This window comes from Helicoverpa zea, chromosome 23 (assembly GCF_022581195.2).
Source record: "Helicoverpa zea isolate HzStark_Cry1AcR chromosome 23, ilHelZeax1.1, whole genome shotgun sequence".
Taxonomy (NCBI): Eukaryota; Metazoa; Arthropoda; class Insecta; order Lepidoptera; family Noctuidae; genus Helicoverpa; species Helicoverpa zea.
In genome coordinates this window covers 9825815-9852195 of record NC_061474.1, presented here as the reverse complement: position 1 = coordinate 9852195, position 26381 = coordinate 9825815, and the positions used below count along the sequence as shown (strand labels likewise).

Below are 26381 nucleotides of genomic sequence, written 5' to 3'. Positions count from 1 at the left end.
ATTTAATAACTTTTTGTCTTGTTACAGCCTTTTTATCGTCCCACTGCTGGGCTGCGGCCTCCTCTCACACGGAGAAGGATTGAGCATTAATCACCACGCTTGCTCAATGCGGGTTGGTGATTTCAGACTTGTTTCCTCAAGATGTTTTCTTTCACCTTTTTATCAGACATTGTTGTTCAAGATATACTTAGAAAGTACATACAAACTTAGAAAAGTTGCTTTGGTACTTGCCTACCTACTTGACCCAGAATCGAACCCACACCTTCAAACTCGAAAGGTTGGTTCTTTACCCACTAGGCCACCACGACTTATACCTATTTAATAACATCACTACATAATCATGTTTGTTCAAAAATTACAACTTGAATAGCTTACCTACAAAATGTATGAATTAACTAATTACTTACAACTGTATACGTCTTTCGTCAGTTTTTCCCAAAGGACGCGTAGGTAGTACCCACTTACACTGCCTACACTCGCATTTCGTCAATTATTATAATTTAATTATTTTGTTTTTAATAAAGGGCGAGCCAATTCCCATAGCTCCCCATTGTCAACAGAAGTTACACCTGCATAAATTAACTAACTTCTGACAACGGTTTCACCCGCGTATTGTGAAAATGGCTCTGCGTAGGTAGGTACTAGCTAGCTTTCCACGATAAATGGACTGTTTATCTTTGAAAGTCCTGGTGGTCTAGTGGCTAAAGAACGAAGCTCTCAAGTATGAAAATGAAATGCCACAGTGTACCCACCTAACTTGTTTCTTTTTAAGTCAACTTAATTGATTTTTGACATATTGTTATTTTGATTGAGTTAAATGTTTGTTTTTTTTTCCTTGATATTACCTATTTTCATTATTGACTGTCTCGACTTTTGTTGATTAGGTACCATTGTTATTATTGTACCATTAGTATAAGTTGTCTTAATCCTGTAGGTATTATTCGACACAAATGTATTTTTGTTCAGAATAAAATAAGTATAGGTACAAATATGAGTGTGGGTTCGATTGGAAAATTACCAATGCAACTTTTCTAAGTTTGTACCTATGTTCTTTCTAAGTATATCTTTGAATGCATAACTTAACATTAAACTTTAACGTCACTTTTGCTGTCAATGGCTGTCGTTAGATTTATTTGCGGCAATATAAATAGTTTGGAGGGAAAGATATTTCATTTCTACACGACTTGGTACCGATGCTGGCTTTATTGCCTTCACGCATATGGATTAGGCTTTTAATACCTATATAGTTTACGTAACATTAGGTAAGAGTTACCGAGGCCCTTGCACATACCTAAAAGGGTTAAGAAGGAATATTTATTTTTTAGAATATTTAAGAGTCTCACTCGTTTAGGCTGCACCCACTGCGGGAGGGGTCATTTGTTGATTTTCTGGTGGTGTTGGTCCAATGGGCGGAAAGCTTGATTAAAGCTTAAAGGATAAAAGGCTTAGATAAAAAAATTATTTTAGCAATTTCTTGGCAAAAATTATGTTTATAAGAACAAAAAAGTAAGTTACTTATAAAATAAAACAATAACCGTCGTTCCTGCGTCTCCAACTTTTAATATTTAAACAGCAAGTGGGCGAAAGGTATGATTATAAAAAAAGTTATTACGTCAAAGAAAATGGCAAACTTTTGAGTATGAATAAGAACAGCTAGGAAGTAGACTTCATTGTGGCTGCTTCAACTCTGCCTGAGTAGGTAATTACATCATTTACCTAAGTAATTCCACGTGTAGGTATGCCTATAGGTAGGAATCTGACTACTTACCTACCTAAATTTCATAACTGTTACTGTTACAGCCTTTTTATCGTCCTACTGCTGGGCACAGGCCTCTTCTCACATGGAGAAGGACTGAGCATTAATCACCACACTTGCTCAATACGGATTGGTGATTTCAGATTATATAGTCCAGGTTTCCTCAAGATGTTTTCTTTCACCTTTTTATCAGCCATTGGTGTCCAACATATACTTAGAAAGTACATATAAACTTAGAAAAATTGCATTGGTACTTACCTGACCTGGAATCAAACCCACACCCTTATACTCGAGAGGTTGGTTCTTTACCCACTAGGCCACCACGACTTTTGTCATAACTAGATAGCTATTTTTATTTACTATTCTTTCTTTATCTATGTGGGATGGCATGTGTCCGGGGGGTGACCATTAAAAGCGTTATGATTTTGAAGTTATTTTTATTTTAATATGTTTTTTGCTTCTGAATTACCTAATTATTCAAACAGCGCAAAATTTACTAAACATTTATTTAATCTTATTAAGTTTCTAAGTAACAACTTAACGAGTCTTAGAACTTTTCGCTGCTCTATAACTTATTCCTACTTCAAGAGCACAACATAAAAGAGACGGTTTCTCAAACTCTTGATATAAATATTAATAAGTTGCGGCCATTTTCTCGCTCCAGTACTGTTTTCTTTATAATTCTTAGAGACAATACGCAATGGTGAGTTCTCCGTAGGTACCTACTACGAGTACAAGGACTGTTTATTACTGTTTTGTTTAAGCCTTTAAATGTTGAGACTTTAAGCCTACTCTAGTTTGACTTTGTAAGGTAGGTTGATAAACGATGGAGTCATTTATTCAAAGTAGGTCGAAAATCAGCACTTTTTGATGGTCAAGTACAAAAGACAGCCGTCATAAATGCCTGCACTTCACTTCCACTCCCTATTTAGTTTTACTGGGAAGAAGAGATGGTGGAACAAACAGTGTGAACATAATTTTGTCTGCGTGGATTGAAGAACCGGTTCTAAGTATACAAAATGTTAATAGGTAGTCAGGTGATGAAGAAGCACTGTTTCATGCTATTTTTCACCATCATTTCCCGAGCCTTTCCGCAAGTAGGTATGTTGCGGTAGGCTTTCCAGATGATGATGAAAAGGTTTTATCCCGGTTATTTTTTGAATAAACAAATGTAGGTACCTATACCTACCTACCACAGTAATACCCCCATAGGCCTACCCTACCAAAGCAATAACCCCGTGTAATTAGACGCCATAAAGCGAACATTTACGAGCCCTCCAACAGTAACGCGTCAGATCGCGTTCCTTCTCGTAAAGTCTCAATTGTTTTTGTTTACGATAAGGCGGCCAACCGTCCCGCATTCTGCGGGACCGTCCCGCAATGCTTGACGAAATCCCGTTTTGAAATTATTAGTAAAATAGTCCCGCAAAACGTTGTATGCGTCCCGCATGTCCCACATACCTATTTTTCTACCACGCTTCTACACAACACCCACCTGCGCGCACGCTCAACAGTGCAGGAACACAGATTACCTATAAGTAATATAATCTCGTTCTCTTTATTTCTACTGAACTCGTGAGGCCTAATGATTTTGAAAATAAGACATTAGTGCACGCTGTGACACGATATTGATAGGTTAAATTATAGCTTTTTGCTTACGGTTTTTATTTTATCAGTTCCGTCCGATCATTTTTCAATGCCCCCCCCCCCCCCCACTTTTCACGAAAGGTTAAGTCCCGCATTCAGTTTTCGGAAAGTTGGCCGCCTTAGTTTACGACCTCTGTAATTACTTTAGGTATTCCGCTCAAGGAAATGTTTCCGTTCTGAGGTAAGTTTTTCACGATATAAGTAAAATGTAGGTAGTTAGAAAGGCACTAATAAATATGTACCTACAGAGTACCTACAGATTTACCTACGTAGGAAATGGACTTCAGATTCAAAGAGGCAGAATATCTTGATAAAATATACACCAAAATCTACTTACCTGCCAGTAGATCCTATGTATAGTTGTCAATATTATTCAAGTGGTCATATCAATATTAATCGTGCGACTTTTATAATTTCGTTATCACTTTGTCCCACTTTTCAATTTTTTCAGTTTTTCTGTCCACGATGCAGACACAATACTTAGACAATAGGTGTGTACCTAAGTACCTATCATACACCTATGTATGACTCTGGGGGCTAGGATGTTATTTATCTTCCCACTTAACGACTTAACTACGAAAAAAAAATGTGGGTCTAAAATTGATACCGGCTTTTTGCTGCTGTTAGCTTAGATTAAGCGCCTGGCAAGTGTCAACGGCAAGATTCAGAATTGTATAAATGAAAACAATAATTTCAGGCGCTACTACTTAAATAATCTATACTTACAAGACTTGATAGCTATTTTTGAACTGGGCCTAGCAGACCATTTCAAAAAACCTACAGTTAACTAACAATGAGGATTAATTTTCCTTTTCTAACATTTATTTTTAATTTTTCATAGGTACACAGGAGATAAGAGAGAAGTTTAAATAAAATTAAAACATTTTTATAATAACTTTTATTATAAAAAAAGAAATATTCACATACATAATTCCAATTATTCTATAATAATAGTCATAGTCAATTTTACAATATACTCTATAACTTAATGCTAAAACTTTAGTATTTTTTATTTAAGTTTTTTTTTATTTGCAACATTATACTAATATCATTTTTATCTGTGCATTTTATACAATATCTCTAGTTACATGAAAATTTTGTGATAAAATTTGATATCTTTTACTATACATTTATTTACTATCATATAAATTATTAGCTACATTTATGTCATCTGCAGGACCTTTATGTAGATAAAATAAAATGACAACATATTTTAATATTGAACTTTCACGGAGGAAGGAAAGATAGCGGAGAAGACACAATAACAGTTGTGTTTTAAAAATAAATAATGCTAAAAGTCCTGTAGATGTCTCGCAACTAACAACTCCATTTTCGTATAAAAATGACAAAATGCTTGTTTGTAACACTAAATTATCTAATGGTAAAAAACGAACATGAAAATTAAGTGTACAGTCGATTTTCCAATTTATACAATGGATGGTCGATAAACCAATTTATACAAATTACGATAACATTTGATAGACAATTAATTAATTTTATGACAGACAAGTTAATGTTTTTGTTTAAAAGTATTTAGGACCATCCTATGCACGGACTCCCGCGTCGGGAAAAAGTCGCTTTGTGGGTTTTATTAAGAAACTTTCACAAAGCAGCCTGGAAGTTGGTTATTGATACATCTGTGCATCGGAGAGCACGTTAATGTCGGTCTTGCACCTGATCTCTCTCTATGACAGTGCACCTGTGTCTGCTCGCATAAATTCTACTCGAAATGTTTAATTTATTACACAACGTTAAATCAAAATCAATTAAAACACGAATTTCGCCGGCACTCTATGCTCACAAACAAGCTGTTTCCATATTATAAGATAAAATTGTAAATACTTGTGATACATATCCTAAGTTACAATAAATATGAATTAAATGCTGAACTACACAAATTATACTAAATAACGTTTTATTACAAGAAAAATATGTTTTACATGTAACATTTTTCATAAGATTTGCCATATTATAACAGGAATTACAAGACCTGGCTAAGTATTGTTTTCGTCAAATAACTTTGCGCCTCTGAAGTCAGCCATTAGTTTTTGTTCATTAACTTTGACTATTGGTAAGTCATTTGCGTTTGTAACCAACTTCGGAGCGGTAGTTTTTTGTCGAGATTTGATAATCCTTTTGAAAAACAAAATGTGACATCTGCCAAAAAGGAAGGTAAAGGCATTGAAAATAGGGTATGTTTAACTATTACTTAAAGTAGAATAACCTAGCAAGTTACCTATGGCTTCTTTACGTAATGGAAATAAATTGTGAACATTATCTTAATAGCTAACATTCTTGCAGTAACATTTAAGGTATAGTTATCGGCACGGATATCGAGCCCTGACCTTCACCTGCGCAGAAGCGATTTACTGCCTTATTGCCTTATGCGTACGGTGCGCAAAGCGATCCCCACTCTTCCGCCGAGAGCTCAATATCCGTGCCGGTAACTATATACACACATTTATCATATTTTTTTTCTTTGCATGCTCGGACGAATGTGCATTCACCTTTAGTAGGTACGACATTTGTTCGCTTATTGCGACTTGGTACTTTCATAACTGTGAACTCAGAAATCACTCAATCGATAAATAAAAATAATGGATAAAATGTCTATTGGTATGGATTTTACAGAAGGTCAGAGATTTCAAAATGTATGCAAGTTGACACTACATTCAAGATTTTCAAATACAATTTAGGTGCATACCACATTTTGATTTGTGCCAATAAATGGTGATAAGAAACGTGTTCTGAAACTATATTCACTAATAAAAGACACAAATATTCGCTGGAAAATGCTATTGTAGAACATACACGCGTATACACTTTAGCATATTGTTGCCTTTCTGACAAATCACTGCTTGAAATAAAAAAATCCAACTACATTTTTAAAACACCCTTTAGTTAGAGGTATATACAATGCCGATACATTTAAAAAATATTCAATTTTTGCCAATAGATACTTCGATAGTTTAATTTACACATAAAATATTTATTAAATTAATGATAACTTTATTATAATTACTCCTTATAAGTATACAGAGTACAATAAGGGGCCATAACTGGTTATTATTTATTAGTTTTCATAACGTCTATTCACAAAAATAGTATGGCCCTTACAACTGAATCACGAAATTGAGTCTTAGTTCATGGGCTTAAAAGTCAAAATGGCCTGAAATATTAATGACTATTATTTTTAATTAAATTTCTACTACGCCACACAGTCAGTCTAGTAACGTTGTTAGGAAGTAAAAATTACAGAAAATTTTGAAAGAGGACAATGGGGCTATAATACACTAGCAAGATGAAAAAATATTAAAAGTATAAATTCAAATTACACAAATTGCATTGTAATTGATTAAAATGGTATAAAATTAATTTAAGTTCTTCCAAATGTTCGCACATTTAAAGAGAGACAACAAATGAGAATGTGGCAAAAAGTAACGTGTATTTAAAATAAAAAAAAATACGTGGAATGGCTAAGACAAGATATTTATACAGTAAAAGCTATTATTATACATTTAATACGCTATACATATAATCCACATGAACTAAGACTGAAATGTACTAGCAATAGTATCTTCTACGGATAAAATGGCATAACCACGATTTCAGCTAATCTTTATGTAACAATTTGTTATATTATTTTATCTATTTTGATATCGATTCGAGTTATCTTGCTGCAAGTATTTTTATTTGTCATTTTTTCAAAGATTTTTCACATTCTTATGACTGGCAAGATTACTGATTACCACATTATTTATAATACGTAGTAGATTTGTGTTTATTTATCCGCTTGATGACAAACATGACCTGACGCAGCGTCAAAAGTTAGTCATACTTGGATAAACCTATTTACTTTAAACTGTCAAAGATAAAAATACTACAGAAAATAACTCAAACCATTACTGCTAGTACATTTCCTTACGCAAAATGATAAGCTACGCAATCTACGTCCGATATTTTCATTTCAACAATAACTACATTTATATCTACAACATTCTTCATTCAAATTGGAAGAAATTTTGGCAAAAGGAGTCCTGTCATGCTAAACGAAAAATAAATTAAATTCAGTCATAAGATCAAAATTGAGTCACTCTTAGTCTTTGACGTGAAATACTTCATTTATTGGATTTATTTAGTGATGTGTAAGGAATTTAGGGATAATGACAATACTACATATAAACCAGTTTACGTCAAGAAAACTACTTCTATGGTTCTTCAAACAAAATTTTAGAGTTGCCATTATTACCAAATTCCCCTAAAAAACGATCATGAAAGTTCTAAAACAAAGCTAGGTACAAAAATTACGTTCATAATATTAGACCACACAGTGGTCCTATCTACACATTTACACAATATACTATGACTCGAAAGAAAATTTTATTGGAAAAAGACAGTCTATATTTAAAAACTTTTGTATAAAATCTTCTTTGTGACATACGAATTCAGCTCTCATTATAACCTACTCTATTATACATAATTATTTTATTTAAAAATGTTTTACTATCTAACTGGTTACTCATACGAATGAATCGGCAAACAAGAAAATTTTTACTTATCTTTCACAAGAGCCTGAGAAAATATATTATCTGATTTTACCGTCATCTGATAACATATTTACTATTGTATTTAATTTCATGGTTTGTAGGCAACTTCAAAACGGTGCAAAACATGATATAGATTGCATTTTCAAGCTATGGTTATTTTATTATCACCTCAAGGTAAGTGGTTGCCTCCTTCACCATTGTTTGATGGCAGAAAGAATTGTGGTGACATTTATACATGAAATTGCGTATGTAGTTAAACTGTGCCCAGTAGGTACATTTTGGAGTGCTTGTCTGAAAAGGCAAGATATCGTCAAATTCAATACACTCAAGTACCGACTCCAAAATATTCCAGACACAACTGCTTAAAATCTCCTAAAACCAGGGACTGAATAACCGAAAAAATACTGGTTAAAACGGTAAGCGGTATGACGTCATACCTTTAAATTTCGATACCTTAAAGAAACGGTACCGGTTTATTTTGGTATCGTAATATTGCGGTATCATTATTTTTTTTAGATATTTAAATAATAAAATTGAGGTTTTCTTTGTATCTTGCCGCCCGCGCTAGTTAAGAAATGACGTTGACAGCTCGCTTTCAGATTTTTTTTGGGTACCGAAATTATTTCGGTTAAGGTACTAGTAATGTAAGGGTTTATTTTTTAACGGTACCACAACCGTTATTCTCTACCTTTTTGGGTATACCCATAAATCAAAACTGTATCGTAATTCTATACCGGTACCATACCCTTATACCTTTACCGTTTTCAGTCCCTGCCTAAAACCAATCAATGACTGCACAAAGTTCGTGACAGCCAACTCTGCAAAGGAAAAAAACCTTAAGCCTTACCCTATAAGAGCCAAATCCTTACATCAAGAAGAGTCTGCTTGGTTACATGAAGAACTCCCGGTTTTCCTGTGGTGGTCATGTATGCCTCATTTGGTTGTTCGAGTTGCCAGTCGGACTCTGACAGTTGGGTACGTCAATAACCGTGATCTCTATGACTCGAAGACCCCGTAGTATGGGGTCCGTGATGTGAATCCCGCGGGGGTTGTAAACTCGTTCGTTTTGCGTCGCTATGAATTTTGATACTTTTCTTAAGTGCTGTGGAGGAGATAATATTGCATCATATCACAACTGTGTCATAAAGAATGCAGGTAGGTATTTGCAAAATTAAAAAAAAAAAAAAACAAAACATAACAGGTAATAAAAACACAATCATCGATCATCGATCATATAATCTAGGCACATTGTATGTATAATGACTAATGCCTAGCCATGCCGTGTCCTACCTCAATTAAAAACTTATTTATCAAGGTCTACAATTCTTGGAAACCATTCAGCTTTTGATATACAGAGGCACAGATACATAGATTTAGTGTCATTAATTGCAAAATTGTAGCATTCTAATTTTTGTTTATCTTGAGTCTTGATTGGAAATTAAATATTTTAGAAATCAAATTGTACCTAATATATTTTTAGCAGAGTTGAAAAATGAAATTCTAAATGTATGTATGTTTGTACGTGACTATCTCACATTTCGCTGAACTGATTTTGATGCGGTTTTCAGCATTATATTTGTCAGATTTAGGAGAATGTTTAAGTTGTTTATTTATTTATTTTAACAAAATAATCATAATCTACATACCTTTTCATAATGTGTCTCCGTACAGATATAAATGAAGTAGGCAGTGAGGCAGGCTAAACAACCCTCGCAGTAAGTGCTGCAGTCGGCCGTCTCTGCCATCTCGAAGTGCTCGTTCAGACGCTCCATCGTGTACTCGAATGTTTGTCTGTCTATCTGGAATTTGGTAATATGAAGAATTTAATAGAGGCACCAATAAGCTGTGTAAAACCAGCAGGTACAGTGCGCACAAAGTACTTTGCAATCCTGAAGTTGCTTGCTGACTTTACATTTGACTCCTTAGTTCTTTATTTATTTATTTAGGTTTCTCTTCAGGTCCTTCGGTAATTATTCGGAGATATTTTCGAAAAAGTTTGAGTAAACCATAAATTACATTACATTAAAAAGGAGGAGGATTGGTTAATTTCTGCCCGTTTCACCCTGAATAAAAGAAATTGCATATTATGTTCTCTGTGTTCGAGCTCTGGATATCTGTAGAAACCATTTTCAGATAACGTTTTTCTAAAGGTAAATTGTAACTTTACATATTTTTTAAGAATCATTTTAAAAGAGAAACTCCCTTTTAGGAAGTCAGTTGATAAAGCTATTTTTTGTTATGTATGGTCATGCAATCGCAATGAGACAAAGGTTAAGTGGGCTTGTCTCAATCATTTTAATGTCTGTCAGTGCTAATTAAAATAATGACTGCCGGCTTTTGAAATTATTGTTTGTATCACTACGCTTCACAGATTTCAACTGTTAAAGCACATACATTTGTAGAAACACACACTAGTTTTTCCAGTAAGATTTAAGCAAAGGTTTACATTTAGGATATTCTTAATCATTCTCCGAGCCTTTTTCCCAACTATGTTGAGGTCGGCTTCCAGTCTAACGGGATGAAGCTGAGTACCATATTCATATTACCAGTGCTTTAAAAGGAGCGACTGTAAATAAAGTGGTAGTATTATGTGGTATAATCATTTATATTATAAATAAAGTGGTGATATTAATATTACAGGGGCCTGAAATAAGGGACTCATTTCCATCAACCAGGTTTATGTCTTTAAGTACATACTAGCCGTTTTCCCGCGGTTTCACCCGCGTCCCGTGGGAGCTGCTGCCCGCACCGGGATAAAATATAGCCTATGTTACTCGCAGATAATATAGCTTTCTAATGGTGAAAGAATATTTAAAATTGGTCCAGTAGTTTTTGAGTTTATAACAAACAAATTTTTCCTCTTTATCCTAACTAATATTATAAATGTGAAAGTAACTCTGTCTGTCTGTCTGTCTGTCTGTCTTTTCTTCACGCCTAAACTACTGAACCGATTTGTGTGAAATTTGGTACAGACATAGTTTGGAACTTGAGAAAGGACATAGGATAGTTTTTATTTCAAAAAAAAATATAAAAATAAAAAATAAAAGAAGATGGATCAAAATTGCCCCACGTCCTATAACAATGTGACGTATCTCAAAAAAAAGATAAAAATGTTTAAAAAAATATAGCATACTCTCTAATTCTTTTTTTTTACACCTTCATACGAAAAAAATGCTTTAAAAATTGTTCAGGCGCTGTTATGAAAACATCGTTAATAGGACTATTTATGGGCTATTTTATTAAATTATTTATTTGTTTGATAGGGTATACCTCACAGGTGGTCCCATAATCATCAGGTCAGGATCTGATGATGGAAACCCTGAGAAATCCAGGACAACTTTTTAAAGTTGCAGGCATGCGCAGGATAAAAACGTGACTATAAGGTGTATGTCTTATAACAATATGCAACAGTGAAGGTTTGGAGCTGACCTGATGATGGAGACGAACGAAGGTTGAGGGAACTCGACAACTGAATACGTAAACTGCCTCGTGTTTGGGCTTATATTATTTGTATTGAATAGAACTTTGCAACAGTGAAGGTTTACATCTGACTTGATGATGGAGACCAGAGAAAGTCGAGGGAACTCGACAACTGAATATGTGAACTAGCTCGTGTTTGGGCTTATATTATTCGTATTAATGAGAACTTTCCACTTATGCGGATAGTGACAACTGTGCTTGTCACTGAAAAGCCAAAAAAAAAAAAAACTTTTTACAATAAAATAAAACCGACTCCCAAAAACACTGAAAAGCAAAAAAAAACTATTCTTTGGAGCATCGGCTTAGGTTGTCCATTAGACACCGACTCTTGAGGTAGTTCACATATTCAGTTGTCGAGTTCCCTCGACTTTCTCTGGTCTCCATCATTTCATCGGATCAGCTCCAAACCTTCACTGTTGCAAAGGTTTATTCAATACAAATAATATAAGCCCAATCACGAGGTAGTTTACATATTCAGTTGTCGAGTTCCCTGGACCTTCTTTCGTCTCCATCATCAGGTCAGCTCCAAATCTTCACTGTTACATAGTGTTATAAGACATACACCTTATAGTCAAGTTTTTATCCTGCGTATGGCTGCAACTTTAAAAAGTTGCCCTGGATTTCTCAGGGTTTCCATCATCAGATCCTGACCTGATGATTATGGGACCACCTGTGAGGTATACCCTATCAAACAAGTAAATAATTTAATAAAATAGTCCATAAATAGTCCTATTAACGATGTTTTCATAACAGCGCCTGAACAATTTTTAAAGCATTTTTTTCGTATGAAGATGTAAAAAAAAAGAATTAGAGAGTATGCTATATTTTTTTAAACATTTTTATCTTTTTTTTGAGATACGTCACATTGTTATAGGACATGGGGCAATTTTGTATGGAATGTGATCCGTCTTCTTTATTCCGGACATATAGCGCCATCTATTGGTCAAACCAAAAATATGCCGGAAGTCACTATTTCATGCGAACGAAGTCGCGGGCAAAAGCTAGTAATGTTATATAGTATAGACTACGGGCTGATATTGAGAAATGCTCGGGCTACAGTCTGTGATGGGAACATAGTTATTAATCCATATACATATTTTGTGCATTTGAGTTGACTCATTCAAAGTAGTAGCCATTGGATATAGTCACACGTAAATCAATACAGGCATCATATCCTTAATTTTTATAACACCACAAACAATGAATGATTGGATGTCAATTCATTAGTGCATTTTCTTTGCAGGTTTCCTTTGATGTATGACTCAGTTGTATAACCAAATAGATTTACAATAGGCTAATAAAATTGTAATTAATATTATGTATTCATATTAACCATCCCGCTCTGTTTTATTGAAGTGATGAAGTCTTAAGATTCACTTTATGCTAAAAGTAGTTAAACCAAACCAGTGAACCAAATTATACAGAATCTATCTTAACTCCAATTCATAAGCACAAAGTAAAGTTAGTCCAAGTTCAAACCTTAAAAATTGTTACATATTTATTAATAAGTCTGCAAAAGTTTATTCATAAAGCAGTCTTTTTATTGTATTGAAAGAATCATTTAAGTCGCACCAATAAAATATCTAGTTCATTAATTCAATAGAAACCAGCGAACACAACTTATGTTTGTTATGTAAACATATTAATTTAAAGAAAAAAGAAACACTAACTTAAAAGATGAGAGTTATTAAGAAAGTAATTTACTATGGTAGAGTAAATTGTGTTTTTAATTAACTTTGCTTGATGTTTAACAGCCAAACTTTAGTTTCATCATTTATTAATTGACCATCCATTACCTTGATTGTAATTGTGTCAAGAGGCATTACCTAATCGCTCATATAGAGATCAATTATTGAAACAATAAAAAATTAAGTGTACAAAAGTTAGCAAGATGCGAAAATAGTAGTAGTCATTACTACACTCACAACTAGACTACGTTGTAAATCTAAAACTGAGTCATCGGGTTAGCCTTTTCTGTTGGGGTTGGTTATCAGTCCAACTGGCTGCGTCAGAATACCAAACTTTTACATGGAATGATGGCCTCTCTGACCTCTTCAGCCCAGGCTGCTGACAGTGAGAACCCACTAATCTTATATTCAATTGACCCGTGTTTTTGCTACAGCAGAATTTAAAAACAAACAAAAATTAAATTATAAATTTAAAAAAACCCCCGACCCAAAAAAAGTACGCAATTAGTATGACGTGGCGTGCACTTGGAGAGGCCTATGTCCAGCAGTGGACTGCGATAGGCTGATGATGATGATGATGATGATGAATTAGTATGACAAAAGGTTAAAAACGCTAAACCCTATAAAAAGCAAAAAATAACTTTTAACACTACGTAAGTACCAACTAAAGCATGTCAGACTAAACCAAATTTTGTCGTGTCGGGGGACCGCTCTAATTTATTAGCCTAACGTTAGAAGTAATTAAGTATATACTACTTATAACTATGTATATAATTTTGTTTTATACGAATGTTGTAATTAGCTAGGTATCATTTGATTTATGTAAGTATTTTTGAAGGTAAAAGCGGTCCCCCGACACGTCAAAATTTAGTTTAGTCTGACATGCTTTAGTTGGTACTTACGTAGTGTTAAAAGTTATTTTTTGCTTTTTATAGGGTTTAGCGTTTTTAACCTTTTGTCATACTAATTGCGTACTTTTTTTGGGTCGGGGGTTTTTTTAAATTTATAATTTAATTTTATTTCATGCTTTTTGAAGGAGCTCCTTAATTTTTCCTTCTTTCAGTTAATTTCTTTTATTTTAAGATGAGGTCGCTCTATGCGATCTCGGCCAAAGGATGCTGTTTAACAATCCTCATAACATACTGGCTCTGGGAGAATTGCACAGATTGAGGAAACATAAACCTTTGGTAATTCTAGATTTTCAGCGAAGATATAAATCGGTTTATCCGTTTCATTCCGGCATTCCAGGGTTTCATCCGCCACATCCCATTTCCAGTATCAGGTTCTCGTCAATTGAAGAGAACTAGTCAAGACAAATTCAACGAGCCCAAACTCGATGGGTTTACTAAAAGGCAGTTCAGGGTTACGTCTCCTACCTTCGTGCCCTAACAGCAGACCAGCTCAGTGGTTCCAGAAGACATTAGTGTTTCAAATTTCAGATCCCACACATGCTTGCAAGTAAACTGAGCGTGTAACATTCCTCTCACACCTAACAAACGAGCTGATGACCTTGAAGACCTGAACCGATTTCCACCAAACATAGCTAAGAACACTCCCGAATGACACTCCTTTTAAACAAAAAAAACCGCATTACAATCGGATCATCCGTTTGGGAGCTACGATGCCACATACACACACACACACACACACACACACACACACACAGACACGTCAAACTTATAACACCCCGTCGTTTTTGCGTCAGGGGTTAAAAATCACCCTAGCTGAAGTTCATCATTGAATTTGATAGTACAGTTACAAACTCGCTAGTTATTGGATGGAACTTAAAATATAGTGAAACAAACTTAACCAGAAAATGTAGTCTTATGTTGAAATTGTTTCTCAGGTACAGCCATTGATAAGGTGTGAATAATTGTTTGTTATCCTTGTTATTAAGTTGACAATTACTGGTAATTATGAATGGTAATAACGTTGTTTTTACATAATTTATTTGAAGGTCTTGTTACAGTGTCAACATAACCATCAACAGGTTTTAGCTTCATCTTAAGTATTGTGTTTTTGTGTATGGGATAAAATGTAATGTTTTGGGTTCTAAGAAAACTACATTGTTTTTTAAGTTTTTCGAGTACCTAACATTAAATCTTTATTCTGCTGGAATGTGATGTATCTATTGTAGTACTTAACATGTTGTTGGTGTGCCAATAAATAAATAAATATAAACATGAAACAATAAGATCTCAATACATACAACTAAATAGTGTCTACAAACTCATGACATTCTAGTCCCGACCATTGACTTGATCTGAATCATTTACTTTTACCTTGTAAAAAACAACAAGCCCTTGTCAAGAAAAGGCTGAGTATAGTAAGGATAGATAAACAAGAAATACCAACACTGAAATAATGATTATTATATCCTGATTGTATGCAATATCTGACCTCAACAGTGCTTCATTATTTTATGTTAAAATGTCTTTCAGTGTTTAGTAGGTCATGCTGACTAGCTAAGTTTTATTGGCTTAATATTTAAGCAGAAAGGTCAAATATTAATATTCATTCAATTATCATATTAGTCAGAGTACATGTAACTTCTCACAGATGAATTAAAAAGTGCAATGTGACTTTCTAGTTCAGAATCAGAGTGCAACAAATGATTCCACAATGTTTATGTTACCATGAATTATATCAACAATTTACAACTAATATGAAGAGAAAACACTTCAGTGTAGTACATTGTAATAAGACAATAGAGTAAATACAAGTTGACATCATTTCTCAAGCGAGAAACACAATCGAAATAAGTCGAACGCGCCCATGAAGGTATGTTCGCAAGATCGCGTAAACAAATGCCTTTCACTTACTCGATCTTCCAGTTCTGGCGGGAAACGAGTCTGGAACTTCACCGCAGTCCCTTCAGAATAGTCCCTCTGTATAAATATCTTAATTCCTTGCTGTGTTGGGGTCTGTTGACTCCCAGGCGTATTGGGCCCTGAAGGTATACGATTATTTGCCATCATTACAAACTCACAAATTAAAGTCCATCAATACAGAAATAAGTCAAAAGGAATGCTTTGTGTTATGAATGTATCATAGTTTCAGCATGATAGTTATGCAGATAGAAATACGAGGAGAATTCTGTTTTCTCGCGATATTTCGATAAAAGTACTATGACGTGCGTCAATGACTGACATGACATTATCTGTCAGGCGGACATATTGTTACCATAGAATAAACATAAATATTTTCTTTTGCATTTTTCAAAATCAAGTGCAGCAGATGAAAATGGTAATTATTAATATTTTAATATTTTATATAAGAAATGCTATAAAAAAAGCTGCTTTGTAAATAAATACTGTATATTGTTAGGCATTGTTAGGCATCCACACAGTAGTTCACGTTATCCGAAACAGATGGCGTTTTGATCTATATTGAAAATGCGGTTAATGAGGGTTTTCTAAAATGGCGTCCACGAGGTGGCAGCACCGAGTCGTCAGGTCCAGGTAACTGTCAAAGTGCTTATCTTTACCATAGATATGTTATGGACCATGTGATTAATTCGGGCATTATTTATAATGCCCGAGCATTATGAATAATGTCTAGCTTTATCGGGCCAAATGATTAATAACTATCTTAACTTCATTATTTATCACATTGCACGGGCATTATTATATTGCTACATGATAGTTGGGCAAATTGATAATAAAGCTATATTTTATGCGGTGCGAGGGTGGCAGTTGTTCTAATAAATAAATCCTGATACTTGCTACATATGTTATGATTATTGTTTTAAATTATATGTTCTATTTTAATGGGAAATTATAAGTCTAGCCACAAAATTATTAATTGGACAATTGTCATCTAATTTACTAACTCGGCCTCGTTTTTCTTGATCTCATTATTCTTGGCTGCTTTTTTTTATGGTAGAATTTAATTTGGATTCAAAACATTGTATTAAAATCTGAACTTAGTGACGAAAACGAATCGCTGCAAAACCGACTCCACGTAGTCTTGTCTGCCCTACCCCTAGAGTGCAATTCAAAACCGCGTAGGCGTGGAGGGGCGAGGCGGCCTGCGAGCTGAGGCGCAGATAGTTGAAGCGCTCGCCGCCACGGCTGAGGCTGGCCGGCTGAGCCGGCCAGCAAGCCGAAGCTGCGGTGGTGAGCGTGAAAACCATCTGCGACGATAAGCTCGCATGGGACCGCCGGAGCCGTGACAGAAGCCATGCTTGCTGCATGTTGCATGCTTACTTCCATGCTCTGTTAATTGATATGGGATGTGTTATATTTTAAACGTACTGAGTAAAAAAAATATTGTCATTTTATATTTTATGATGTCATTTAATAGTATTTCAGAAGTTTACTTTAGTTTAGCATGCTACAAATTTAATTGTGGCTGACTTAGTATTTTAGAAGGCAACATACATTTTTGGGGGCGATTAATGATATTAAAAAGAAGCCTGTTTAAATAGCACCCTATTTTAATTATATTTTCTATGTGACTTTTATTTAGAGAAGCTAAATAATAAAAGTTAATTATGCCAAATAATGAGTCCAATCGCTTAAACTTTAGTTTATTTTGTTTTATAATAATAAGTCATTTGTATAAAACAAAGATACGTTGTAAATTTTTGGTTTTAAATTTAATTATATTTTATGTTATATTTTTAAAATGACTTTCCTTAACTTTTAAATGCAAAAACTAGTGGATTTTTAAGGCAGAAGTCCTTCATTATTAATCCAAATCATGAGGCTGATTATTTAAGTGGTTTAATGTTTAGTTTATTTTAAGTTAAATGGCAAAAACAAAAAAAAATGAAATTAAATATGTTTGTATTACTTTGCCCAAAATGTCACGGACAATATGTATAGTGCCCGGTCAATTTGATTATTTGAATAATTATTATCAAATTGCGCTCTCATATTGGGCATTATTCATAATGACCGGGCATTATGTATACTGCCCAATTTATCACTTGGTCCATAACAGATATAATATTACTAAACAAGATTGCGCACGCTCAAAATATATATTTACGAAAATGAACTCTATTCTAACGCAATAAGGTACTAAATTGGTTGCATAATACACAGAGGCAAATCCGAGCCGAGAGGGATAGTTCGAACGGAGGCTGTTTGTCTAGCCAGCATAAAAAAATGTTGTGATCAAAAGTTTTGCCTTCCCAAAAACAATTGAATCACTTATATTTTTATCTTATTTTAACAATTGTAAGTCAACAAATTAATAACAATCGCATTAATTTATTCGTATTTATTATTAAAACATAAACAACATAAATTTTTATTTTGCTTTTTTTTATTTTCTAGCGGTAACCCTGAACATTCTTGGCGCGTAATCAGCATTTAAAATTTTGTTTATGTTTTTTGTATTTAATCAATTTAAACTATTTAAATGGTGAAAAAGTGTTGCGTTTATACTTGTAAAAGTGAATCCTATGGTGGTTGCAATATATCGTTCCACAGGTTAGCTAATAATAACATTTTCATAAACCAAACAACTAGGGTGCCCATGAATTCTTGTAATGAGTCAAAATATGGGTGATGGATTTTAAAACTGTTGTACTATTGTTATACCTTCCCAAAAAATGAAGAAAGGCGACATAAATGGCTCAGCAGTCTATATATGAAGTAGAAATTAAAAAAAAACAGTCTTCACTTCGAATCTTCCTGCTTTTATACTGCTAATTCCCGCTAATTATTAAAAGCCTTTATTAGTATCTTAAGGTCACAAACTGCGTAAGTTAAAACTTCAATACCAATCTGTGTTTAATAATCTTAGCAAATTCGGATTTGTCTCACATAGCTTAATCTCATAGTCACCCTATTAGAAAGAGACAGACAGCCTCCGTACTAACTGTTTCACTCGGCTCGTTTTTTGGGTTTACGTGCGCAGTCCTGTTTACTAATATTATGTCTATGATCTTTACTAGTATGAATAGTGAAGGATTTTAGTGTTTTTTTTTATTTTATAATTAAAGCACTGCATTATTGTTTTACTATTGAGGTTGAGTAAATAAAAAAAACTAAATCATATTGTGTTAACAAATCAACAGGCTTTTCCTTAGTACCAGTGACTTTTGCACCCTCTCTCTTAGTTCAATTTTTAGTTCGGAAACCTTATTCTGACCGTAGTCCATAATAAAATCAATAACACTTCCAATATAACAGAATTTCAATAAACAATAAGTTCGGACCCTACAATTCCATACTATTTGACAGCTGTTTGGACCTGAACCATACGAAGCGCCGCCTGGCGGCAGAAAAAGTATCGAAAACCCTCATTGATAGCGTTTTGCTGTACGTTAGATGGAAGTCTTGTGCGGTTTAACTACTTACGGATTACGCAGGTTTACCTCCTTGATGAGGACCGAGGGCCTATAGATAGTAAATGAAGCCTGAAGAATGGATTCAATAAAACCTACCTAGCTACTTACTTCCAACTATAGCGGTTGTTAGCTTAGGTACTGCTATCTGTGTGCTTTAACGAAGATCTTTAATAGTTAATAAACCTTATTTATCATTAATAAACATTACTTTGATATATCTTTCTTATTTTTCACAGCGGATCAGCCACGCGGATTGATCGATCACAAAGTTCGGTCAGTGGGTCGTCTTAGGGGCGAATTCGCTTGGCCTGGTGGGTCTGTGAATAAGTGACTATCTTGTGTGAAAAGAGAATAATGAAAAGAGTTCTTCCGTGTTTTGGAAGGCACGATAAATTGGTGGGTGCCAGCTATCATTTTGACCATCTTTGGCAATCGTTACGGATAATCAGAAACCAAAAAGTCTGACAACCAGTCTTACCAAGGTGTATCGGTTTGGTTGAAAGGCAATCGCTCCATAAAAATGCCGGTACTCAGCTGCATCAGGTTGGACTGGTAGCCAAGCCCAACATAGTTGGAAAAATGCTAGGCAGAGTATCCATCATGGCTTAGCTGTTCCGCTAACAGACGACAACCAGCGATACCACTACGGAACTAAAAAGAAAATGATATCCAGCAGGTAATTTAAATAGAAACACGTTACCCTTGCAACACACCCATCGTAATACAAAGTAATCATATTAAAATCTCGTATTGATTAGTAGCCCGACACCTCGCTAGCTATTCAGGCCGATTTCGCCTGCCTTCTCCCCTGCATACTAAATAGGCGATAGCTGACGCCTACAACTTATATCAATTAAACTCATGCCTATACGTTCGAGGTTTAATTTCTAATTTTCATTTGTGGGTGATTGTTGTTATTATAATAGGTGTAGGGCTAAGCTTAGGCTTGTCACATGGTTGTGAAGTTTTCTTGTCTCCAGTGTTTTTATTTCAAATAGATCTGCAGGCTTTTATGAAGCGTCACACTAGTTGCACGGTCTGAAAAAATTGGTTTCATGCTGAGGAGCTGTCAGGAAACTCCATGGCCAATCTGTCTAGTCGTCGAATGTAAATTAGACTGAAGAACAAGCTTGCGTGAGTTTTGAGTTGAAGCTTGTTTGAGTGATAAGGATATAGAAGCGCTTATAGCTGTGGAGTGGAGGAGAAAAATCAGGAAAACTGGCCCCATTACAATATATGGGACAAAATGAAGCCCTAACCATAAGGACCCTATTAATTTAGGTAACCTAACAGTTCAAGCTATTTATTACTTACCTACCTCTTAAAAACCCCTTTCCTGCTTATCCTCACAGAAAATCCGTGTGTAATTAATTGGTAACACTAACTAATTAAACAATTTTTACAGTACCATTGGTTGAGGTCCATAAATCATTATAATGGCACATCTATATGCAGACATAGCGACCCCAGCAAGTCCATACGCATTGTCAATGAAAGTGTGCGCCGGTCAGTCCTTGTTTCAGATGTAGGTAACTTAGTTTCGCGGTCGAGACATATTTGTGGGCTCAAAATTCATTAAATAATACTTTCCTGTTATGGTGCTGGAATTTGTGTCCTTGATAAAGAATTAAGAACTACATACTTCTACTTTCATGCGGAAGCAAATACTTCCTTGAAGAGTATTTTTTTAAAGAAACAGAAAAATCCTCATGATAGATTAACATGTATAATTATTCTGGTCATGATTCTAGCATGTTTATTACCCAAATGATGGTTTAACTTAAACCAACAAGGCGGTTTATAGGCTCAATCAAGAAGGCTGCATACAAATAATAATAATGTCGCGACACCTTTTCACACACGGTCGGTTAGCCCCATGGTAAGTTATTTATTAACTTGTGTTATGGGTGCTAACACAACTGATAAACTACATATAGCTACATATATACATATTTATAAATACATATAGTAACATCCAGACCACGGCCAACAAGCATGCTCATCACACAAATATCGACCGAACCGGGAATCGAACCCGGGACCTCAGGTTCGGCAGTCCGGCTTGGTGACCTTTGCGCCACAGAGGTCGTCAAACAATACAAGCAATCCTCGTAGACGAAATAAACTGAAAAAAGCTGGTATTAGGTAAAATATTTTGTGATGGGGAGCACAATAAACCAAGGGCCTCTGAGACGGCTGTATAGGATAATCTTGTAGGTATTTCGGCTATCGCTGAAAATCAGCTTTCTATCTACTATAGGGTTGCTGCTTCCTTCTTATGTATTTGGTTGCAGCATTATGCCAAGCTTTTTCTGTCAAATTTTTGTTCGCGTGAGAACAATTTTTTTTTCGGTTTATTTCTTTACTATAAGAACTTTGATCAAAGACAACAAAAGCTTCCATTTAAAAGCCAGACTGATGACAAAGACCCACAAACATAGATACCTACTAACGTTCCCTGTTTACACCATGATTTATTTATGGCTAAGAGTAAAAGGCCTCTGAACGTCTATGACCTCCTAGTACCTACTTTTAGTTTAAATACAGAAAGCTTTCGCTATGCGTTTACTATTCAAGATTTACCTGCTGATAGGATAACTTTTAATGAGAAATTAGCTAAGAAGAAATTGAAACAAATGGTTATAGACTTTCATCGGTAGCTGAAATATGACTTCTAAAAGATAAAGATAAAGGGGAAAAACTACTCATTTGTTTTTTTTTTCCAAAATGTTTATATTTTCTTTAAGGTTGTACCTAGCCATCTGTTATTCTAGTGGCAAAATCTGCATACATTTGGATAATGCTAACAGAGTCAGTTGACTGTTAGAACTTAATAGAGTTCAGAATCTTTTGGATCTTAAAGGTGATCCTAGAACGAAACATTCCAATTAAGGAATGGGTTTAGTCCATATGTATAAAAATATTCAATATCATATACCTAGTATTACATTTATTTACACCCATACTTATTTGATAACTCACCAAGACTTTACCCCATCCTAGATAACTGAAAACAAATGACGCTAACCCAAATTGACGTAACACTGATCCTAATCAGCTGTTCATATTTTGGCGTCCACCGGATAGCAACGCGTACTCTTGGCTTCCACTCAACAGTCTCCTCACGCGCCAAGCATCCGTTTTGCAGCAACATCTTTCACTTGACCATATGACCAGAATGAAGAACATTTGAAACGTTGCCTGTTACGTAAGCAACGGTATCAGAATCATCTGTCGCTTCACTTTCTTTTATTGCCTTTAGTGGTCAGTTTTGAGATTTGTTTGTATTTCTTTTGATTGGTATTTGGTAATTGTCATCATACTTGTGTATTTGGCATGTAATCCAACTTAATACGGCAAATAATTCATTAAATGATAAGCTAACTTGAACTTTCTTAGATGGGTCATTACCTACGACCTATAATGAAATGAATGCATTTTTAGGTTTATATACTTTTTGCTTAAATGTCTTAGTTAAATTATGAAAGCTTAAAATATAAATGCAAGGGTAATTATTATAATTGTCCAGAGAAAATAAAGCTTATCGGTCTCAATTGAAAAGTTAAGCAGCATAGAGAGCGTCTTAGTCAAAAAAAATATTGCTCGATATTGGAATCAATTGTATGAAGAAAGTCACCTATTGAATTATACAACAACACAAAATATTCAACTACAACCTCCAGCTATTTACAAACATAGTATTTTTGTGGTAAGGTTACACAATGTAGTAAAAAAACAAAACCAAATGAAAACATTATTCCAACAGTCATTAGTAAGCTAGAAATGTAACACAAAGTTTAAATGGATTTTATATGCTGATGCGATCAAGATCGTATTCATGACGTCACTTATAGGAAAGACGTTTTACTATCTCTGAAAGAAAAAAAATAATTTCCACTGATAAGGATTAAGAAGATACCTCGGCCAAGGGGTCAGGAAGTAGAGACGATCAACCTCTGAATATTTGTTTGCTAAATATGTTTACTATAAACTTTCAATCGTAATTTGTTGCTTAACACATGGCGTAAGCATCTAATTTTCTTTCGATTTCCCTTGGCAAATTTCAAGTGCACAGGACCGCTGTGGAGGCAACAAAGTGATAGTTTTCCAATACAGTGAAGCCTCACACACACATGCAATCAAAATGTACCACGAGCTTACAAACGCGAGTATCGCCGAAGATAGTACTATTGCGCATTCTGATAACACGTCACGTATTAATGCTCGTATATAAACCAAGCCCAGGAGTACCCTGGCATACATTGTGATCGTTCATCGGACGGCAGTAAGTCGTCTGCCGTCAAATAATTAAACAAAATTAAATAGTGAAAAGTGCAACATGGCTAAACTATTAGTGCTCCTTACCCTTGCGGCAGTCGCCAGTGCAAACTCATATACCGCCTCCAAATTAGTAAAGAACATTTACAACGAATGTTTGAGCCAATATTCGGTGGAATGTGTGAAACCGAGAACCCTGCAGTGGATTTCGCAAGTGTCCAACGATGACGAGATCAAGATCACAGACGACCTCTCCATTGTCAAGACTGCGACCCTGGAGGATGACATGGGAGTCGACCCCAGGATGGCACAGGATCCAGCTTACCAGATTGTGGATAAAGTAGACCGGTTCCTCCAGACCCATACGCTCAAAGTGAAAGTTCCTGAGGAAATTTCGAACAGTGCTGCGTCTGAGTATGTGCCAAGGTCCTTGCTTACGGATCTGCCTTCGGAATTGGAAATGCCTCTGGATGGTGAAGAAGACGGTCAAGTGTTCGAGGGCAGGAAGAAGAAGATCAAGCTCCCCAAGCCTTTGAGGATCAAGAGCAGTTAGTAGATCACCTAGTTGCAGAATAAAAATATGCTATCGATGATTATTAACTAAGCGTTTATTTTTCAGAGCACGGTTTCATCAAGAAGGTGCTGCTGCCCTTCCTCCTCGGCTTAAAGTTCAAGGCTTCCGTGCTGGTCCCTCTGGCTCTTGCCCTCATCGCTCTCAAGACATGGAAGGCTCTGACCCTGGGTCTCATCTCATTGGTTCTTTCCGGTACGATATTAGACAGTACCTTATGATATCTCACTTAATTTTTTATTAGATATTCCGTACCTAAGACGAATACTTACGATTTAACAATATATTTTATTTATCTCGAGTACAATAGAAAAATACATGTACAAGTAAATTACAAAATAATTATAAAGTAGGAATGAATGAAAAGCAAAAATTGCAAATAACATTCTTTATTTTGTCCAACAGGTGCCATGGTAATCTTCAAATTCACGAAACCCAAGGTCGTGAACTACGAAGTTATTCACTACCCACAGCACCACGTTGAGCACCATGTAGACCACCATGCCCCAGGATGGGATGCCCACGGACCGTACCAGGCCAGGACCTTCGAAGACGCCCACGAAATGGCCTACTCCGCACAAATATAAACAAAATGAAACAAATAGCTTTAAAACTACGGACCTCTGACTAAATTATTAAATTATTTATTTATTTAATTTAATTTATCTTAATAATGTAAATAAAATTCTGTATAAAGTAAGTTTCACATTCGATCGAGAGTTGTTTATTTTCCTGAGTTTTATAACACTATCACTTCTGGCAGTTCTTCTATTTTTGTATCCGAAGGCGCTTCGTCCAGACTTTTATCACGAAATTCGAAATTATCACTACTAGGTACATTATTGTCAACTATTTCATAAAAAGGCTCAAACGCACTTGTGGCATTGACAGGCAACAGTTTTGTGACAGGAATATCTTTAACTTCATTGCTTGATAAATGTCCGAGTATTGAGTTGAAATCATCTTCATCCTCAATTCTTCTCATGTCGTCTTTCACCATATATTTTTCATTAACTACGATATCTACTTTAAAGTTCTCTGTGCTGACATCATCAACATCGTATGCAGGTTTCACGAAAGTACTCGAAGGCTTTTTTGTCGTGAGGTGTATTATTTTCTCTATTTCATTTAGAGATTCTTTCAATTGTCCTTTGCCAATTTCATCTGAGTTTGCTTTGTAACCCTGGGCTTTTTCACTGCGGCCCAAGAGCAGTTTGTCAGAAAAAGATCTATATACATCGGAACCTTTCAAAGGATTTATTTTGTATAGTCCAAGCAGGAGATTGAAAACATTTCCATTAGCATTGCTTCTTTTATAGTGCCTCTCCGCCAAATAACTGTGGATGCAGCTGAATAACTAGAAAGAAAAAAAAACATTGAATTCTGTGTAACTTTTATCTTCATATGCATTATAAAGTTTTATAAGTGACAGCAAGAAATCTCACAGATTATAATATCACTGTCAATATTATAACATGAGCTGGTTTCTCTTATACATATTTCTATAACCAATAAGAAACTTTAAAACAATGCGTGCACGCCACAATTTGAATTGAAAGTGACCAGGAAGTGCAAATGGGATCACGATCCCTTAAAAATGAAATTCGTACGCCTACAATACATTTATATTAATGTGACGACGGTGGTATAACTGTTGAATATATAATAAGAGAAAAACAGAATCCATTGGCTACTTGGCATTCAGCGTATGCTGCTTATATTCAAAGAGGGAAAAGTGTTACTGAATGACAACTATTGGCACAATGACTGACACCTGATTAGGTGCACCTGTTTAAGACTATAGGATATCATCAGTAAGTTAGACGGTTTACAAGAAAAGTGTACTGAAATTATATATTTTTTCACTTCACGCATCCATAAGAAAAATAATCACGATACTCACCAGTAGATTGATTGCAAATCGCGCAGATATAGCAGTTAGTGACACAAACATATTTAAAAACAGAATTGTTAAATTACTTAGAAATCTCACAACCAATAAATCACTGGACCAAGAAGAGGCAGATATAAATAAAATAAAAAAATCTCACCATTACGATAGAGACGAGTAACCTGAGCACAGAATAGTAGTACATTATCAACAATTATT

General features: G+C 35.0%; 3 protein-coding genes across 4 annotated transcripts; 1 reads left to right on the top strand and 2 right to left on the bottom strand.

The window, feature by feature from the left end:
* Positions 1-7272: 7272 nt before the first annotated feature.
* LOC124642052 (golgin subfamily A member 7) lies at positions 7273-16259 on the bottom strand. Of its 2 annotated transcripts, XR_006985731.1 has the most exons (4): positions 15941-16259; positions 9597-9749; positions 8798-9052; positions 7273-8241 (listed from the first exon to the last, which is right to left on the bottom strand). XR_006985731.1 is itself a non-coding variant. In XM_047180350.1 (3 exons), the coding sequence occupies exons 1-3, from the start codon at positions 16094-16096 to the stop codon at positions 8873-8875; spliced, it is 489 nt and encodes a 162-aa protein (XP_047036306.1). In that variant the 5' UTR covers positions 16097-16259; the 3' UTR covers positions 8614-8872. The 2 variants fall into 2 exon arrangements, 1 of the variants encoding a protein (XP_047036306.1); XM_047180350.1 differs by lacking the exon at positions 7273-8241 and having other exon boundaries at positions 8614-9052.
* A 7438-nt stretch (positions 16260-23697) lies between these two features.
* LOC124641923 lies at positions 23698-24982 on the top strand. Its single transcript, XM_047180184.1, has 3 exons — positions 23698-24248; positions 24320-24466; positions 24677-24982. The coding sequence occupies exons 1-3, from the start codon at positions 23762-23764 to the stop codon at positions 24856-24858; spliced, it is 816 nt and encodes a 271-aa protein (XP_047036140.1). The 5' UTR covers positions 23698-23761; the 3' UTR covers positions 24859-24982.
* LOC124641739 lies at positions 24930-26367 on the bottom strand. Its single transcript, XM_047179905.1, has 2 exons — positions 26323-26367; positions 24930-25628 (listed from the first exon to the last, which is right to left on the bottom strand). The coding sequence occupies exons 1-2, from the start codon at positions 26365-26367 to the stop codon at positions 25011-25013; spliced, it is 663 nt and encodes a 220-aa protein (XP_047035861.1). The 3' UTR covers positions 24930-25010.
* Positions 26368-26381: the final 14 nt, after the last annotated feature.